The 19,504-nt window shown below is 47.4% G+C and overlaps 5 protein-coding genes across 5 annotated transcripts; 3 read left to right on the top strand and 2 right to left on the bottom strand.

Moving 5' to 3' along the window:
• Nucleotides 1–1,151: 1,151 nt before the first annotated feature.
• On the top strand, nt 1,152–9,820 carry N7503_000551 (type I polyketide synthase; the record flags this gene model as incomplete). Its single annotated transcript, XM_057060112.1, has 8 exons — nt 1,152–1,888; nt 1,948–2,168; nt 2,299–2,540; nt 2,598–3,234; nt 3,301–7,943; nt 7,999–8,319; nt 8,372–9,273; nt 9,655–9,820. The coding sequence occupies 8 exons, from the start codon at nt 1,152–1,154 to the stop codon at nt 9,818–9,820; spliced, it is 7,869 nt and encodes a 2,622-aa protein (XP_056927035.1).
• Nucleotides 9,821–10,094: 274 nt separating this feature from the next.
• Nucleotides 10,095–10,706, bottom strand: N7503_000550 (SRPBCC domain-containing protein; the record flags this gene model as incomplete). The annotated part of the gene is made up of 3 exons (XM_057060111.1): nt 10,630–10,706; nt 10,407–10,559; nt 10,095–10,337 (listed from the first exon to the last, which is right to left on the bottom strand). Exons 1-3 carry the CDS (start codon nt 10,681–10,683, stop codon nt 10,095–10,097), a joined length of 450 nt encoding a protein of 149 aa, XP_056927034.1. The 5' UTR covers nt 10,684–10,706.
• A 2,995-nt stretch (nt 10,707–13,701) lies between these two features.
• N7503_000549 (uncharacterized protein) lies at nt 13,702–14,397 on the top strand (the record flags this gene model as incomplete). Its single annotated transcript, XM_057060110.1, has 1 exon — nt 13,702–14,397. The coding sequence occupies one exon, from the start codon at nt 13,702–13,704 to the stop codon at nt 14,395–14,397; it is 696 nt and encodes a 231-aa protein (XP_056927033.1).
• Nucleotides 14,398–14,668: 271 nt separating this feature from the next.
• N7503_000548 (uncharacterized protein) lies at nt 14,669–16,315 on the bottom strand (the record flags this gene model as incomplete). The annotated part of the gene is made up of 1 exon (XM_057060109.1): nt 14,669–16,315. The coding sequence occupies one exon, from the start codon at nt 16,313–16,315 to the stop codon at nt 14,669–14,671; it is 1,647 nt and encodes a 548-aa protein (XP_056927032.1).
• Nucleotides 16,316–17,402: 1,087 nt separating this feature from the next.
• On the top strand, nt 17,403–19,236 carry N7503_000547 (fungal specific transcription factor domain-containing protein; the record flags this gene model as incomplete). Its single annotated transcript, XM_057060108.1, has 2 exons — nt 17,403–17,599; nt 17,655–19,236. The coding sequence occupies 2 exons, from the start codon at nt 17,403–17,405 to the stop codon at nt 19,234–19,236; spliced, it is 1,779 nt and encodes a 592-aa protein (XP_056927031.1).
• Nucleotides 19,237–19,504: the final 268 nt, after the last annotated feature.

Here is a 19,504-nt window from a genome sequence, read left to right as displayed (position 1 = left end):
TTGAGTCTCCTTGACAAAGGCAACCGGAAAGGGAACGTTAAGCAGATCAGCGCAGATATTGGTCGCCAGCTCTATTTCTCAGCTTCTATCGGGCGTGGCCTCAAGCGGGAATGGCCTATACAATAAGAAAAGCTGCTGTCACTCACTTGACTGAAGGGTGGAGAGCTTTTTGATTCTATGCCAGGTAGAGTGAATGTCATTGCTCTAGGAAGTAAGCTTGGAACTGATCCTTCTCCCACTCTTTTCTCCCTTGCATGATCTGCCTTGTAACGAGTCAGAGCTAACATGTAATCGTATTGGCTATTCTTCCGGTCGGGAATGACAATGCAACCACTGAAATGGGAGGTGGAGGCGAGGAGATTGGAGGAACTGTCCTTTATTTGCATCAGAGGCAGGCGCGGTTTGCCCTGGCTCGATCCATGAAGTTGATGCCCAAAGGGTATTCAGCCTGGGGGTAACGTACTAGCATAGAAGAGTAATAAGGAAAGTGTCTCAAACATTTAAACTTGCAATACTACGGGAAATTGGCACTTTGTTGACTGCTAGCCGACGTATCCACAGCGAGGAAAAATTAGCCGACCGCAATATAACATCATTTGCCAAATTCAAACTAATAAAGGTTGAGAGGAAATAGAGGATATTGGCTACGGTAAAATGATTACAAATGCAGTCAGCAATTGACCCGCGTAACCTTTCCACGTATCAAATTTCTGTTTCAAACAAGATGCTTCTGCAGTCATATCGTTAGTGTAGCAAACAAACCTAATCCGCCGCGCTCCGTGTGGCGCCAAGACCCGACCTGAAGATTCATCTAATTATACAACACTGCGGCCAATTAGAACCAGAGATTTCTCATAGATAGCCAGGGAGAAAGGTCCGAGGTCGGCACAAAGTTTCTAGGATCAGTCTATATTGCGGCAGATGCGATGATCCCGTCAGCAATCACTCAAGGCCGGGAGCTTCGTCCAGATGCATCAAATTCCCATTTAGGAAGTCTCACGCCTTTCGAGATGATCATATCTCGAGGTCTAGGTATCGTAGATACACATTGTGAATTTCAATGCATATAAGGCCTTAGCCTCTACACAAATATGGTGTTGACTCTGTTGAGCATAATTTTAAGCTATTTGAAGTTCACAAAATCATTGTAAATGATAAATTCATCTGCTAGAATGAAGAAAGGTTCAGACAACATCAATCCCACTGGGGAGAACCATCCAGACAGAGTATTTGGAGCAGATATCCCTATCGCCATTGTTGGATTGTCTTGTAAATTTCCTGGGGATGCAAGCTCCCCAGAAAAGTTCTGGGAGCTTCTTGAAAATGGCCGCAGTGCTTGGACTTCAGATGCCGGTTTTCGCTTTAACATGGCGGCTCATCACCATCCCAAGAGAGAACAAAATGGCAGTTTCAATCCCATTGGTGCTCACTTCATTAAGCAGAATCTAGCCGAGTTTGACGCCCCATTCTTCAGCATATCCGCTACCGAGGCAAAGGCAATGGACCCACAGCAGCGCCATACTCTGGAGAGTGTCTATGAGGCCATCGAGAGTGCCGGAATTACCATGTCCTCTCTTGCTGGTAGCAAAACAGCTGTATTTGCTAACACATACAACCGAGACTGGTTTTCGATTGTGCTTCGAGATCCAGAAGCAATACCTAAATACCAAGCTCTCGGCACGGGAGACGCCTTGATATCCAACAGAGTTTCTTACTTTTTTGACCTTCGGGGTCCGTCGATGACCTTGGATACTGGGTCTTCCGGCAGCATGGTTGCCTTGCATCAGGCATGTCAGAGTATACGCTGCGGTGAAAGCTCCCAAGCCATTGTTTCTGCTGCCAATCTCATCTTAGACCCTGAACTTCTGGTCGGAATGAGCAATCTGGGGTACATATTCCCAATCCCATGAGTTTCAAGTAAATCATCACATTTCTGACGTGGAACAGATTTTTGTCAGACAACGGTCGGTGTTTGACGTTTGATGCCCGAGGAAATGGCTATGGGCGTGGCGAGGGCGTCGCATCTATTTTCCTCAAACCCCTTGATGATGCACTGAGAGATGGCAATCCTATTCGCTCTATCATTCGGGGTACCTTCGCGAACCAAGATGGACGCACCCCGGGTATCACGATGCCTTCGACAAAAGCCCAGATTGACATGATTCGTGGTGCTTACCACAATGCTGAGCTCGATATGTCGCTGACGGCCTATGCAAGTTGAAGCCCACCTCCAATAACAGGACACCCATGCACCTCCCCGCTGACTCATGCAACCATAGTGCGAATCCCATGGAACAGGTACGCCCGCCGGAGATCCGGTGGAAGCTGAGGCTATCGCGTCAACACTTGCCAAATTGCATTCCAAAAAGGACCCATTGATTGTGGGTAGCGTGAAAACCAACATTGGGCATCTGGAAAGCTGCGCGAGTATGGCAGGCCTGATCAAGGTCACATTAATGCTCGAGAAGGGGGTGATTGTACCAAATCACGACTTCCAGTCGCCTAATCCCAAGATCCATTTGGAAGAATGGCATATGATGGTAAGCAGAAAGAAAGAGCCTCACAATCCGTCTAACTTTGACCAATTTGCTTGTTAGGTCCCTACCAAAACGATGAATTGGCCGAACTCAACGTACAAGCGAGCCAGTGTCAACGCCTTTGGATACGGCGGAACCAATTGTCATGCTATTCTGGACGCCGCGGACAGTTACCTGACGCTACTTGGTGATAACTCAGTTCCAAGGACTCTGTGTTCTGAAGACTCTTGTGTCAGGTTGAACCTCCAGAACGGCAGTATTATTTCCAACAACTTGACCAAGTCTCCTGTCTCACGTAGCTATCGACTCTTTGTGCTCAGCGCTAGAAATGAGAAGGTGCTTCAGAGAATGATACAGAACCTGGCATCTTATGTCGAGAAATGCTCCAAATCTGAGGCTGATGTGCTAGATAGCTTATCATATACGCTATGTCTGAGACGCACCCACCTCCCAAGGCGTATTGCGGTTGTGGCATCATCACTACAAGAGCTTGTTCAAGCGCTTGAAACTGCCAAAATCTCAACACGGGCAGTTTTATTGAGCGCAGAAGATCGTCTCGGCTTTTGCTTTACTGGCCAGGGTGCTCAATGGCCGACAATGGGAAGGGAGCTTCTTCAGCACTACTCAGCATTCCAATCATCTCTATTGAGGGCCGACGAATATCTCATCTCGTTTGGTGCATCCTGGTCGCTTACAGGTGAGAAAGATCTCCCTGCTTCATCTCTTCAATATCGCTGGAATAGTCTGGCTAAAGACTGAGCAGAGGAATTACTTAAAGATAGTCAGAAAAGTCTTGTCTATCAGGCAGAGTATTCACAACCTATTTGTACCGCGGTACAAATTGCACTGACGGATCTGCTATCCTCATGGGGAGTAAGGCCTGCAGCAGTCACAGGACATTCATCTGGTGAGATAGCTGCTGCATATGCATGCGGCGTATTGTCCGCCCGCGACGCAATGTTGGTGGCATATTTTCGGGGACTGTGTGCCACACAAGCTACAAAACGAAATACTTGTCCAGGAGCAATGTTAGTCACCAATGCTTCCGAATTGAAAGTAAAAGAATACATCACGGCGATGCCTATCGGAATGGGCAAAGCTGTGGTGGCCTGTATCAACAGCCCTTCTAGTGTGACTATCTCCGGAGATGAGAACGCGATTGATTATCTTCAAGAGGCTCTGAGTAGCTCATCCCACTTTACCAGGAAGCTTAATGTCGACACAGCCTACCACTCACATCATATGGAAACCATTGCGACAGAATACTACGAATCCCTCCGGGATATAAATCCACAGGAGTCCAATGTTCCATTCTTCTCTTCTGTGTACGGTTGTCCCCTCCAAGGGTCTCAACTAGACCCCGAATACTGGGTGAAGAACCTGCTGTCTCAAGTGAAATTTTCCGCAGCAATCATGGCAATGTGCAGCCACCATACGGAGATTACTTCGGATCTTGACGGGCCGTTTATCAATACCATTGTGGAAATTGGACCTCACTCCGCTCTCAGAGGAGCTATCCAGCAGACCATCCGATCCTCCAATATTGCCGCAAATGTGGAGTACAAACCAAGCTTGATACGCAAGGAAGACGGAGCTAAGACAGTCCTTACCCTTGCCGGTGCGCTATTTGTGCAGAATTACCCTCTCAATCTTGATGAATTAACAAAGTCTCGTGACCACATTTCGAATTTAATCGCCCTGTCAGACCTTCCAGCATATCCCTGGGATCACTCCACCACATACTGGGCAGAGTCCCGATTGAGCTCAGACTACCGGCTGCGATCGCAACCGCGCCATCAGCTTCTTGGTGTCCCGTCAATGGATTGGAATCACCTTGAACCAAGCTGGCGTCACATTATCAGACCAATCGAACTTCCGTGGATTCGGGGACATTCTCTTGGTGGACAAATCATCTACCCTGCAGCAGGATACATAGCGGTCATACTTCAAGCATGTCTCGAACAACACATCTATCGGAAAAATGATGAAGGGAAGAAGATCTCCTTGTTTAGACTCAAGGGTGTGAACATATCCAAGGCTCTTGTCGTGCCGGATGATTCGGATGGCATTGAGATGGTGACCAAGTTACGCCCCTACAGGGTGTCTGAACACGAGAACTCCTCAAGCTGGCAGGAGTTCCTCATCTGCTCCTACTCAAACAATGGTACATGGAGTGAGCATTGCCAAGGTCTTGTGTCTGTTCAATTCGAGAAAGATTACACCCTTGAGAGTATCATTACGAATGACGTCGACCATCGCCAGACCGAAGACTTTCTGGGATTCTATGAAAAGCTCACTGATCTTGGCTATCAATTTTCGCCACCTTTCAAGAATGTACAAGATGTCAGAACAGGATACCACGAGGCCTTTGCCTCTATCAAAGTACCCGATACTTCCAAACACATGACTGAGGGCTATGAACTACCACAAATGCTACATCCCGCGACGCTCGACAGTGTTTTTCAAGTTCCCCTCGCGGCATTAGATGCCTCCGGGTCGCTCCTTTCTGCAATGGTCCCAGTACACTGCGATATGATCACAATTGCCGGAGATATCCTGCATGTTCATGGAGAAGAACTCCGCGCCCATTCGAAGACCACATCCGACGGGCCGAGGAAATGCAAAGTACATGCTTCAGTCACAAATGCAGGAGGTGCAACCCAGATACTCATCGAGGGACTCTCCTACACTGCGTTGAATAGTGCTGCTATAATGGATGATCAAGAATCAACGAGGCAGATCTGTCACAAAATTCACTACATCGAAGACATCGACAAGCTAATGGACGGGGCTTTGAAGAGGGTCGCCATGTCCAAACTTTCTCAGAGTAAGCCATCGACACACTTCAAACTGATCCATGAGGCATGCTTGATCTTGATGGAAAGGGCACTAGAGACATTGAGGGACAAGGAGATATCGGAAGGCTCAGCTGAACATCATCGCTTTTTGTATGATTGGATGCAAGCTTCAGTAGCTGATGCAGACTCTATCCGTCCCCTTGCCAATAATGCCAACTTCCAAGCTCGTGTTGAATCTCTAGGCTCTACCGGGTTAATGGTTTATCGGGTCGGCAGCAATTTAAGTCGGATCATCTTAGGTGAAGTTGAGCCTCTTGAACTCATGACGGCAGGCGGTCTCCTCGATGAATTCTACCAGGAGGACTCAATCAGAAGATGCTACAGCACAATGCAAACATACGTGGATATCCTAAGCCGGAAAGATCCTAATATGAAGGTAATTGAAATTGGTGCAGGTACAGGAGGTGCCACACAAGCGGTGCTTGAATCGCTGCATGGCCAATTCTCCCAATATGATTTCACAGATATTTCTGCTGGGTTTTTTGAAAACGCCCATAAGAAGCTCTCGCAGTGGGGCTCAGCTATTGTCTATAAAAAGCTTGATATCGAGAAAAACCCGGTGGAGCAAGGATTTGATGAGTGCTCATACGATCTTGTTATTGCGTCAAACGTCCTACATGCCACAAGAAGCATTCACGAAACCATGCTCAATGTGCATAAACTGCTCAAGCCAAATGGAAGGCTCTTCCTGCTTGAGATTCCCAAACCTATGGTCTACATCCAAATGATATTTGGCACGTTACCGGGATGGTGGATGGGTAAGTTATTTATCCAGTTTACTGATCATACTTACCAGATGCTAAGCAAAGTCACAGGTCGTGAGGAAGGCCGAGTGGTTAGCCCTTGTCTGGACATTCCCCAATGGCACTCTGTCCTGCAAGAAACAGGCTTCTCCGGAGTTGACACTCATATTCCTGACTACGAAATCGATGAGTTCGCACAGTACGAGGTTATCATCTCTAAGGCCCAACCAAAAATCTCAGAAGGCTCAAAGTATGGTGTGGAAATCATCACCAGTTCCGAGAGTTCTCAACACGTGGATGAGCTTTCCGAGTCCTTATACAACATCCTCGGCGATGGCGTTGCTCACGAAACCACGCTAACTGAGTGTGAGCCACAGGGAAAAATTTGCATCTTCCTTTCAGAGATGGTGCAGCCTCTGCTTTACTCTTGTGACAAAATACAATTTGATCAAGTGAAAAAAATACTGGCACACGCGGCTGGGATCATTTGGCTCACTAACCATGACCCTAAAAATGCGCTTGTCACTGGATTAGCGAGAACGGCCCGGTCAGAAAACAGTGGTATGCGATTCATCACACTGAAGACTGACCCAGATAGTACATCATGTTCAGCAACAGGGGATATCATTCGTGGCTTCTGCGAAGACATTTTCCGAGGTCAGAATACAGATGATGATTCTGAATACATTGAGCATAACGGACAGTTGCTTATTCCACGCCTCGTTAATGATGAGGATACTGCAGGCTACCTCACAGGCTCTGTAACCAGGCCCGAACAGGAGGTAGAGTTCAATCCAGCACAATCTAATTTGACTCTGGAAGTTGCCTCGCCTGGAAAACTTGACAGCGTGCAGTGGCATGAACAGCAAATCTTTAATGCGGGTCCCGCTGCAGATGAAGTATTTGTGGAGGTTAGAGCTTCTGGATTGAACTTCCGAGATCTCATGATTGCTTTGGGTCAGTTTGGAAATGCTTCTCTCATGACAGGTGAATGTAGCGGCTTCATACAAGCCGTGGGATCCGATATTCGGGACTCTTTCAAGGTTGGTGACCGAGTTTGCGGCTGGTCAGCCACAGGTTTCTCCTCGATTGCACGGATGAAAGGAGCCGGGGTGCATCGTTTGGACGACCTCACCTCATTTGAGGAAGGGGCTTCGCTGGTTGTTGCTTACACCACAGCTTACTATGCACTGGTTAACCTTGCGCATCTACAAAAAGGTGAGAAGGTTCTCATTCACAGTGCAGCAGGGGCTGTGGGGCAAGTCGCCATCATGCTAGCTCAGTATATTGGTGCAGAGATATTCGTCACTGTGGGAAATGATGAGAAAGCAAGTTTCTTGCAGAAAGAGTACCATATCCTGCCCGATCACATTTTCTCCAGCCGCTCAATTGGACTCTTGGCACGTCTCCAGAAAGCGACAGGAGGATGTGGTATTGATGTCGTGCTGAACTCTTTAACTGGTGACATTGCTCGCGAATCCCATGCATGCCTTGCAACCTTCGGCCGGTTTGTGGAGATCGGTATTCAAGACTTTCTGCAAAATTCTAGAATGGACACATCCTTCATGCAACAGAACATCTCGTTCTTTTCTGTTGACATGACGAAGGTTCTGAAACAAAATCCACGTCTCTTTGCACAGCTGTTGTCATCAGTATTCTGCCTCCGAGAAAGTGGTGCCCTGAAATCTGTTCATCCTATCACGCAATTTGAGCCAAACGAGCTTGAATCTGCATTCAGGACGCTGCAGACGGGAAAGCACATTGGAAAAGTCGTTATAAATAGCAGACAGGGTAGTCGATTTAAAGTTTGTCCTCCTCCAAGTCCCAGGTGCTTGGTGCATTCATTAATCCAAATTCCAGGTGGTACCAAGGCCCGTTCCTGCAGTTCAGTTCGCAGGGAACATCTCCTATATGATTTCTGGTGGTCTCGGAGGCCTGGGCCGCGCCATCGTCAAGTGGATGTGTCAATCAGGAGCCAGGAACATCGTCATTCTGACTCGTTTTGGCTTACGAGGTGCTGTGCTGGAAGATTGGGCAGCGGAGGTGAGAGAGATGGGAGTCAAACTCGCCATTTATATCTGTGACATTGTAAATGAGGGTTCACTCAAAATCGCAATCCAGCAAGCATCGGAAGAGATGCCTCCAATCCGCGGTGTGATTCAAGCAGCCATGGTGCTCAAGGTAAGCGCTCATAAATTACACGAGAAGCAAAGTTTATTGACTCTTTGTTCAGGACTGCCTGCTGGAGAACATGTCTCATGCGGAATACTTCGATGCAGTTGAACCAAAAACTATCGGTTCACAGAATTTACATGAAGCATTTCTCTCTCAGCCACTTGATTTCTTTATTCTACTATCATCGGCCGCTGGAATTGTTGGCAATACCGGTCAAGCCAACTACGCATCTGGTTGCACGTTCCAGGACGCGCTAGCTCGTCATCGTATCAGTCTTGGATTACGGGCTCATTCAATTGATTTGGGTATGATAAAGTCCGCAGGCTACGTAGCCGAAAACCCTGAAGCAGTCCAATTCCTCAGGGAACAGGGATATGTGCCAGTCGAGTTAGACCAGGTCTTCCGAATGATCAATAAGGCCATCCAAGAGCCTGCGACCGAGTCCCAGGATGCTCAAACTGTGCTGGGACTACGATATGACCACTCAAAAAATAATGGAGCCGTGATGCAGCACTTGTTAGATCCGAAATTTAGGCATCTATTGTCTTCCCGCCGCATAAGCGGTGATTCCGTCGCCATACAAGAGCAGGACATATCGAAGTCTATTGCTACTGCAAAGTCTCTTCACGAGGCTATCACGGTCATTGCTGATGCTCTGGCCTCTCGTCTACGGCGGCTGCTTGCCATAGAATCAGAAGAAATATCTCACTCCCAGTCTATCGCGGATCTAGGTACAGACTCTTTGGTTGCAGTCGAGTTGAGGAGCTGGATTAGCAGAGAGATGCATGTTAACGTACAGGTTTTGGAGATCCTTCAGTCCACGTCAATCAAGAGCTTCGCAGCTACCCTGGCTGCTAGAAGCAAGCTGGTAATGGAAGCAATAGAGCAAGGTCAAGATCAAAAAGAAACCCAAGCAATGGCGGTGATGACATCTGTGGCCAGAGCAGGTCAACTTGTAAGGTAGGAAAAGGGGCTTAGAGAACCTTGAAAGAGGGAGTTAGTAGATCGTATGTGTGTTATCCTATCTAGCAGAACTAAGCCACATACCCCAGTCTACTAGAAGATTATATAACAATATTTCATTCCAGATATGCATTGGGAACAACTATTGAAGAACGTGTAAAGATAATGCCACACCTGAGTCGGAGCCATGGCATAGTCTCTACCATCTCGTACTCCGCATCTGCCCACGCAATTTTCTAGGCAGCTTGATTCTTGTTTTCTTCGTTCACGACATTGATTCCTTCACTGAATTCACTCCGATCCCGCCCCCACAGTCTTCAGCGCCCTAATACTTCCCTCGTCTGTTTATGCAATGTCCGATGAACCTCTTGACATCAGCAATGCCGGTCAATTTGACGTTCATGAAGAGAAGGACTACCTCAACAAGATCCATGAAGTAGTCAGTTCAGACTTCAAGGCGAGAGGAATGACCGAGTGTGTTGATGCAAGCGATGTGAGCATCAATCTGGACTGGACAGACTACCTCTCCGTCATGGTGTGCTAATTGGGCCAATTTAGGCCTGCTCACCTTTTTCTTCCAAAAACAAAGATTTCATTCTTTCCATTCATACAGCTCTTATTGATGTGTAAATATAAATAGGATCCGCAGAGTGGGAGTGGGGCTAGTGCAGGCCAGTTTGATAAGACACAGCTGAATCCTTAATGCACACTTAACTACATTCATTCCGTCTCCTCCCGTGTGGCAAGACCAATCCCAACTATATTATAATCAAAGACTTGCCATCTAACTACCTACTTAGTCAACCACCGACAATGCATCACGATGAGGAACCTCTCTCTGCGCGAGCCTTCAACTCCTCGTTAAACTGACAATATTGACCAAGCATTTTCCTCCCCAACAGAGAAGGGCTCATCAGGAAGGCAATTAGACCTGAAAAGTCCTCTGACTGTGTAAAGATTGTACCCCCAGACTCGGTTGCTTCGAAGCGGAAGCTGTGTAGCCCAGCAATCAGACCCATCACGGGGGGTCCTTGCCATTGAAACAGATGCTCCGAATTCTCCTGTCATCAGCATCACGTCAGCGCATGCGATTTTGTAGACCAATATCTGGCATATATAGGAAGGGAAACCTTGATCTCGGCCGTGAACTTCATGCCATCAATATCACACTTGATCTTATCGCCGGGTTGCAAGGTAGCCAAAGTCCGAGTCGAATCCTCGGGTTCTAATAAGCGGACAAGGCCCGATTTTTGCCAGTCTGGGTAAGTTGCAAAGTCGAGGAGCTATCAAAGGAGTGGCAGTAGACTAGAGTTAGCCAAATCTAGGCGGTAGCACAGGATGCGTCAATCTTACCACATCCCGCACTTGGCTGGGTGGAGCCGCAATCTCGATTTGAGTTTCGATCATTTCGAGTCAAGCGGGTAAGGCAAATAGTGGGTATTGGGAAAGGATCTACCGACTGCGGCAGTATTATGGGATACTGGAGGAGCTCGAGGGTCGAAGATGACAAAGAAATATGAAAATTTTGGGAATGCTGAAAGCATATTACGGTGGGCGATCCTAGGGGGCCTAATTTGGGGGCCGTAAGTAATCGCGCTAATGCTACCGCCAATGCCCGCCAATGCACACCAATCCGGGAACATCTTTGTGCCTTCCTGCACTAAACTCTTTTAAAGATACTCCGAAATTAAGGTCATAGAATTCGAGCCACTTCGGAGTGTTTTGAGCATCTCGCTTCGTTTCAGCGCCCATGAGGGTTTGATGAATTTGCATATATAGTCATGAGATGTTTAACAACTTTGGAAGGCGAGGACACGAGTGCCCCAATTTCCCCAATTTCCACACCAGTTCGCCCAGCGTCCGTGATGGTCTCGGTATTTCGGTAGTTTTGCCAGCTAATGAGATCTGCTCAGGATTAATAAAACTTGCTAAGTAGCTTCACATGGAGGGTTCCACAATATCGGGTCGATACACAGTTTCAACCAGCCTTAAGCCACATTACCCCCAACCTGCATGAATACCATGAGGACTGCGGAATAGCTTAGAGGAGAAATCAGTTCTTGTTGAAAGACATAGCAAGCGCATCGGGGGATGGGATTTACATACGCCGCAGTGGCTGCCAAGCTTTCAAATGGCTTTGCACCTGTAAGAGTCCCCACCAGTGCAAGGAAGAGTATTATGAAGCCCGTGATAATCCCAAGCTGATAGGTTTTCTTTTCGACGAAAATCAACCACCATGGCGGTGCAATCAACATGACTAGGCCAAGGATGATAATGATAGATCGGGCGCAGGACTCCATCAAATTATCGTCGTAATAGCTCGTGGATTCTGGATCGTAGCCTTTAATATTGGTTTTCTTGTTCTATTAGCCCTTATTATCTGCGTGAAAGTTCTCAATGCTGACCGACTTCATAAGCAAAAGAACCAGCAGAAACAAACTCACAATATTCTTCCTGAAAAACAGGCTTTGTGTAATGCTTGAAAATCGTTCCATCTTTCTAAGCAGAGGAGACTTTTTCTCTTCCACGAATCGTATCAAATCATCCACTGCTGTCACATAATTTCTTTCTGCCGAAAATATGGCCTCCGGGTAACAATGTAAAAGCCAATTCTTCACATTGGATATTTCATGTTTGTCAGCCGGAGGCCGTGACCTAAGTTTGGAATATGTGATCACATATTCATCTTGGATCGTTCGTTAGGCCGAATTGTCATCCAATAACCAGAGCAATGAAACGCAGTAAGGCGAGAAAGGAGAGACATGGGTCAACATACTATAATCTTTCAATTTTGACTGTGCCTCAGCCAGTATTGCCTCCCTTCTCATTACAGTATCATGCCTGAATGACCCATTGTTCACAGGCGAGGTGCCCAATTGAGAGTTTTCGCTGTCTATCGCAGCTAGTTCCTCTTCCAACTGAGATATAGAATCTTGCATTCTCAATAGCACTCGCGTGTTGAGCACTTTAAAGCGACGAAGAACAAAGAAGTCATTGTCGGAAGCAGACCATTCGCAAAAAGCTGGATACCCAAGGTACTGCCATGGTCTCTTGTGCAGGTCAAGCTCTTTCGATTCCCAGGAGTCTGCTGGTCGAATCGTAGACTCCGGCAATTTATATTCAGACATTCTTCAACAATGATAAAAGTCGCTCATACGTCTTTGAAAAAAGGCTCAGGCTGGGAGAGGTAAATCAACAGTAGACCGCCTACAAGTATATTTGGGCTCAGGTGTGTAGGAAGTGGCGCAGTAAGTTGTAACAGCCTCGGCGGCTCTTCCACCATTCATGGTCGTCAATACCATTGCAAAGCCCCACTGCTTAGCCAGGCTAACAAATCCTTCCCAATACATTTTGAGAGCGGGGGTCTGTGCGGCACGGCCGCATACAATTGGCTGCTTCATGTATCCTTGGATATGAGGGGGCGGTAGCTTCCGGTGGCTTTCGCTTCGCGCCAATGATGGTCCACTGCCATAACAGTTCCAAGGCTGCCACATAATATAACAACTCATCTGATGCTTCACTACTTTCCGAAGAGCCTCACTGTTGCAAGGACAAAATGTCTCAAGTCCTCCATGAGCATCGTTTCTCGGGAAATATAATGTTAAACCGCGTGGTCTTTTGAATCTATGTCACCCGGCTCCCACTTGAGAAACAGACATCAAATTAGCTGGTCCATTTATATCCTGCACTAGAATTACTGCATGTATTAACCCATATCACCAACCCAATACAGCCATATCGTTTGCTTTGACATGACCTTTCTCCACAGGCACGGGAAAACGAAGCTCATTGGAAGATTTCAGTCCAACCTAGCCGCCGGTCTGACGGGAGATCATCCAGGTGAGGCACTCATGTCCCCTCTTCAAGGCTGATTTTCAATATTCCACTTCCCGAAGTCATTCATTTTCACCGTACTTTATGTTCATATTGCACTGCCTTCATATGAAGGTTTCATCAATCATCCTTCCATTTATCACAGGCAGAGATCTTCAACTTTGAACTTTGTTATTTTTCTTGTACGGAACATGCAGCGGTCCTTGCTGGAAAGCTGTACATTTCGTGTCTATAAATAATGCGCTTAATAGATCACAATACTGTGGACTCAGACTATTTTCAATCTTTATCACAAATTGAGAAAAATAACTGGGCGGCTCTTGGGCTTGTTCAATACTTCGGTCCTAAACCATAATCGGATTAGGCCATTATTTTCCTCCGAGATCAGCAAGCGGCCTATTACCGCTGACGCGTCAGTGCGAGACCCCCGCCTTGCCTCGTTCGGGGCTTGAGACGGTCATAATAATACTGGTCGGCTAATGAACCTTTCTTATTGAAGCACTTCTCCTTGTTTCGGCGGTTCGAAATAATAATCGTCACTTTCGAACTCTGAATCGTAAGGCTATTTTGAAATTAGCCTTACCCGAGGGGATGAAGGTACCCAGCCTCCTTTACCGCAATCCCCTTGATTCTTCAAGTGATGTTGATGATTGGGTTGCGGAAGGTCCAGTACAGGCTAAGTGTGTGACCACAAAGGATGGTAAGAATGCAATCGAGCTCTCTTCTGCTGGTGAAATAAATGACCACTTCACCTTCTGGTGCCCGGAGACGTTTCCATCCCGGATTCGCATCAAGTGGGAGTTCTCACCTACATCTGAGTTAGGTCTCGCTATGCTTTTCTTTGGTGCTACAGCGGCGGCGTCTTCATCCGGAGGAAGTGGTGATGATTCATCTATCTTCTCGCCCTCGCTCCACCGACGAAACGGCGAGTACCCTCAATACCACTCAAGTGACATCCGCACTCTGCATGTCTCGTATTTCCGTCGGCGATGGGAAGATGAACGCGCATTCCATACTTGCAACTTGCGCAAGAGCCCCGGCTTTCACCTTGTAGTGCAGGGTGCGGACCCGCTACCGCCAGCGGTGGACGCACGCGGTGCCTTCTATCAGATCGAACTCTTCAAAGATGGCAACCACGTTAAGTTCTCCATCAATGGACTTCCTTTATTCGAATGGGTGGATTTGGATGGTAAGACTGGACCAGTCGTGGAGGGCGGCAGTATTGGCTTTCGACAGATGGCGCCGCTGGTGGCACGGTATCGGAATTTGGAAGTGTGGGAGCTTTAGCAGCTCGTGTGCGCGGATGGTAATTTCCATGTGTGGAGCCCATCTCAAGATTTCGATACTGAATGAATTCCCGTCGCTAAGCATATATTCGAACAAATCAAGGGAGAGGGAAAAGTACAGGACGGCGGATTATATAGTGACAAATTCTTGTCAGACACTGCACGAGATTCAAAATATGATAAAAGACTACTTGGAACGAAAGACACCTGGGCATCTGGAAGAGCAACGATCCACTTCAAAAACAATCATATGTTCTATATGCACATGGATATCAAGGTTTTTCAACACTCTCGCTCGTGAGGTTTACCTGAGCTTTCTTGAAATCCCGGGCGGACACTTTGTTCTTGAACAAGATATCAATCTCCACAAAGGCTCTATCTTTCGTCTCGGGCAGGCGATAGTACACCCATATCAGGATCATCAGCATGAAAGCCCCCCAGAAAAAAGCCATTTTAGCGCCCCAGTTCCAGGAAGCAGTTGAAATCATGCGAGGTAAGATCTGGCCCTTTATCAGTGCGATTGTGTTGTATGTGGCTCGAGCGACCACGATGGTCTTGGATCGGAGGGTGTTGGATGGAATCTCTGCTACTATCGTATAGACGACAGGGCCGATAGAGATGAAGTAAACGAAATATTCAACTAGGAGGATACTTCCAATTGCATAGGCCAGTGCAGGATGATTGGTGGTGCCAGGTATCCCAAGAAATCCGATCACAAACGTTGTCACCACCATAAAGAGGATACCAGACAGAAGAAGTCTGCGTCGCCCAACCCGAGGAACAAAATAGAATGCAACAAAGACACCTACAATGGCTAGTGCATACTCTCCCATTCCGAAATCGAAAGATGCGCTATCAGGAAGTCCTGCTTCCTCCAAGAAATAAACAATATATGCCACAAGTGCTGCACACCAAACCTGGGCAGAATATGTCCAGATGCAAATTTCTGTGCGCCGAAGGTCAACGCCTTTGAAGAGATCCCAGTATGTGCTAGATTGCTTCATCTCGGCTTCGATTTGATATGTATATTCCATCATGGCGAGGGTCTCGGAAATTTCACCGTCGTCAATATATTTTTTCGATCGAAGCCTTCGTAGTGACTTTTCGGCATCGTCGCGACGCCCCTTTCGAATATACCACCAAGGAGACTCGGGAGCGAAATAAATCCCGATGATCAGGGGAACAGGAAAAACCCACTGCAGTGCAAACGGGATTTTATAAGCAGCGGAGGTTGTCATGCCAAGGAAGCCTCGCAACACACCAGTGCCGATTAAGTAGCCGATACTCCAGAACATAGATACAAGCATTGTAAGGTATGATCTGAGAGTGCCAGGGCAAACCTCCACGGCGTAAGCATTTGTGAGTGACTGGAATGCGCCCCACGGTACGCCCAGAAGAATCTCGGCACCAAGATACATGTTGATATTTGCGGCGAAGAACTGCAAGAAGACAAAGCAGATCAACAAAAAGAGGCAGGCTATCATGATCCATCGCGAGCCAAACCGGTCGACAAGCAGACCACAAATAAGCAATCCGATGATCTCACCTGCTTGAGTACCATTGGAGATGCCAGATTGCATCTCTGCGGGGATTTCAAATTCGCCGGGCGACACTTCAACCCCATAGCGCTTTTGAAATGCGGGGAATGAAATGAATCCCGAGATGAATGAGTGGTCAAAGCCTTCCATAATGACAGCTGCTGAGAACCATGAAGACCAAAAGATAGCTTGAGGGTATTTGCGGATCGCATCTCGAAGGCTCATCTCATGCTCCTTCTGAACTGCATTCTCTGTATCCTTCAAAATTGCCTTGCCAGTCGTGTCAAAGCACTGCTCTTCGTCCTTGCATTGCATCACGACGGCTGGTTTGTTACCAGCAGCCGGCTTGAGCTCAATCTTCGGTCGGTCAAGGCTAGACATTGTTCTACTGATAATTTCTTGAGTGAGTCCAAACTTTCTTCTAATCAAATTGACCACCACTTTGATATTTATCTCCTTTTCGATTTGATAGGACATTCCCAGGCTGGAAAGTCTTCCTGGCCATCTAACATGGCATCAATCACGCAAAATCCATCCGAAAATGGATGAAATAACGCGAAATTAGAGAAACAGGCGACATCAAGGCTAAATCCACGCAATCGACACGCTATAACCTCTAAGACAGGCCTTAGGGCATGTTTCGATCTAAACAAAAAAGGATATGTACACGCGGTCGTAGCACAGTGATAGGAATGCGAGATTCCGGCCGGAGTGATGATATACCGAACCCCGCACAGAAGTGAATCGCGAGATTCGGGCTTGTGTCATGGAAATCTTGTAAGCATTGCATCCTTCGGTGTCCTGTAATCTATTTCAGACCCTTATGCTCATAGTGAATTGACCTAAGAACATTTCAATCGTATAACTAAGCAACTGAATATGACTTGAATTCATGGTGACTGCCAAGTTCCTTGCTGCCGTAAGTGACACATGAATATATCTTATGTTCCGTATTTTCCAGCTGTCATGTGAGCGGTGATGCACCTTTTACTCAGCAACTCCCTCTAGGCTGTCATCCATGCTGATTGATCATGCTTCACTTACTGCCCAATGCTTATAGTAATTGCGATGGATTGAAGGTTTTGAGCCATTTAGGGGTCCCAAAAAACCTATGATCATTCGCGGGTTAGGGTGTGGATGATAACGTAGCAACAATACGAGTATGAACATATAATGTAATCCACATCTTCTGATATACTATTGCTAGAAGATTCTTTAGAGCAACTAAAAGCCAGCTACATGATTAATGCCCGTGCCTTTCAATGATTCGGTCGTGTCGAGTCACGTGATATGCGACTTGGTCGTTAAACAAACAGCACGTGCAGCTCATTGCCAACATCGTCAGTCAATGCCATCTCAGCCGATAAGCTGTATGATGACCCCCAAAAAGATATCGATGACTCATGTCCGTTGATTTGATAATCCTATACCAGGGATATATGTACAGAAACAAAAACATAAATGACAAATGTTCGCGACGGGAGCGACGGACTACCCTGCGCGACGCCCTTGCGACCGCTGCCGTCGTCGCAAGTCGAGATGTATAAGGGAACCGGAGAAAGACAACTGCACATTTTGTAACTTGAATGGTCTAGAATGCACGTTTCTTCATGGCCCCCGACCGCGGAAAAGGACTGAGAAGTCACCAAGCGCAGTAGAACCCAAGTATGTTTCGGAGTATCCCGAAGAACAATACTCTTTCAAGCTAACCTCATCAAAGAACGAAGAGACCCCGGAGCTCCCCAACACCATCAACAGTTGGCTCTATCGAAGAACAGGCCACCGCTGATCTGATAAGTTCACGCCTGAATGGTACATTAGGTCTAGAGCTTCATCTGCATTCAGAGTATATTGGCCCCGCTAGCTATCATGAACCTCAACTTCTTGACCTGCGGCCATCAGCAATCTCGCTTGGCGACCATGAGGGATGCTATCCGCGACGTGTGAATCAATCCACCACATTCATCACCTACCCTGACAAGGACTCGGCTTCTGAAATGCAACGCATCGCTGATCTGGATCGCATTGAGGAATCGATACGTCCACTGGGACCAACCTTGGTAAATCTTTATTTCCGCATTATGCACCGCACATTTCCGATCCTGGACAAGGGTGTGTTTCTTGAGAAATATGCCCGGTCCTATCGCGAGTTCTCACCACCACTACTCGCTGCCGTTTACCTTGTCGCGTTGGACTGGAAGCTCTTCGATCGAACTCTTGCTACTGCATCTTCGACACCAGATGCTAAGGCCCTGGAGAGTCTGGCAATGCGAGCCATGGACGAAGATATGAAGCGGCCGAAGCTCTCCACGTTACAGGCTGGCCTGTTGTTATTGCAAAGAATGAGGTCTTCCCATAACACTCTTCCAGCTCAACTTGTATCCCTCGGGCAAACATTGGGAATACATATCGACTGTACGGAATGGAGAATCCCGGAATGGGAGAAAGGTCTACGACGACGTTTAGCGTGGGCGCTATACATGCAGGACAAATGGGGCGTTCTTGTGCACGGCCGACCTTCTCTCATTCCTGCCCAGATTGACGGAGATGAGGGGACAAGCGACTGGGATGTTGCCCCTTGTACTTTAGAAGACTTTCCAGAAGAAGCGACTGGGCAAGATGAGAAGGGGGCCGGAGGTGTCGACGAAGCAGCCGGTCAGGCGGCGTTTCTGCAATCCATTGAATTAACTAAGATTTTTAGTTGCATCGTGTCCACATTGTGTTCAATAAGCGCAACCAAAAAAGGCGGACTACTTGAGCGGATTGGACCGTCAGGCGCGATGAGTCTGGCAAAACCCCTCGCAGTGGAGTTACGGGAATGGCATGCCGCCTTGCCCACCAGCCTCCAATTGGAATCAACACCCTCATTACGGCTATCGACTAACGGCGCCTTGCATCTGTCACATATGGCAACAGAACTTACTATCCACCGCGCATTGCTACGCGCTCTGTCACCAGATACCGTGCCGTCTCTTCGTTCGGCGATTCGAGCCGCTGCTCGCGCCCGTCTGACATCAGCCATGAGCTTGATTGAATCTTTTCAACCTGAGCACATTCAATCATTTTGGGGCTTTGCAGCCGCTGCTCAGGTGACTTTGATCGGTTCCTTTGCAGGTCTGCTGTGGGCAACGAGCCCTCAAATGGATGAAGCAGCCGGGTACGTTGAACACCTCGAAAAGCTGTGCTGGATCCTGCAAGTTCGCGCATCCGCTGCTCCATTTGCCCGTGAGGCACTTCGAATGCTCCATGAAGAGGTCGGTGATTTGGCTGCCGTGAAGGCAGCTACATTTCGGGACCCTTAGCACAAGTGAGCTCTTGCACTCCGCTGGCCTATGAGGAGCTTTCGGTAGATGCCCAGGATGACGGTAGGTGCTTAGATTGTCTGTGATATAATCCACTATTGCCCGAATCACGCAGTAGGTCCTGCTAATAGCACGTACCGAACGAGCTTGACGGACCTCCACAAAGGAGTCTTTATGTGGGATGCTCAAAATCCAAAAGTTCGAGCCTTTCTACCTTTGGAAACAAGCTGTGGCTCCTTTGCATTATATTGCTTCATTTATAAATCTG

Source organism: Penicillium pulvis (genome assembly GCF_028828015.1).
Source record: "Penicillium pulvis strain IBT 33274 chromosome Unknown contig_10_segment0_segment0, whole genome shotgun sequence".
Lineage (NCBI taxonomy): Eukaryota > Fungi > Ascomycota > Eurotiomycetes > Eurotiales > Aspergillaceae > Penicillium > Penicillium pulvis.
The sequence above is the reverse complement of the archived record's forward strand: the minus strand, read 5'-3'. Positions and strand labels throughout refer to the sequence as shown.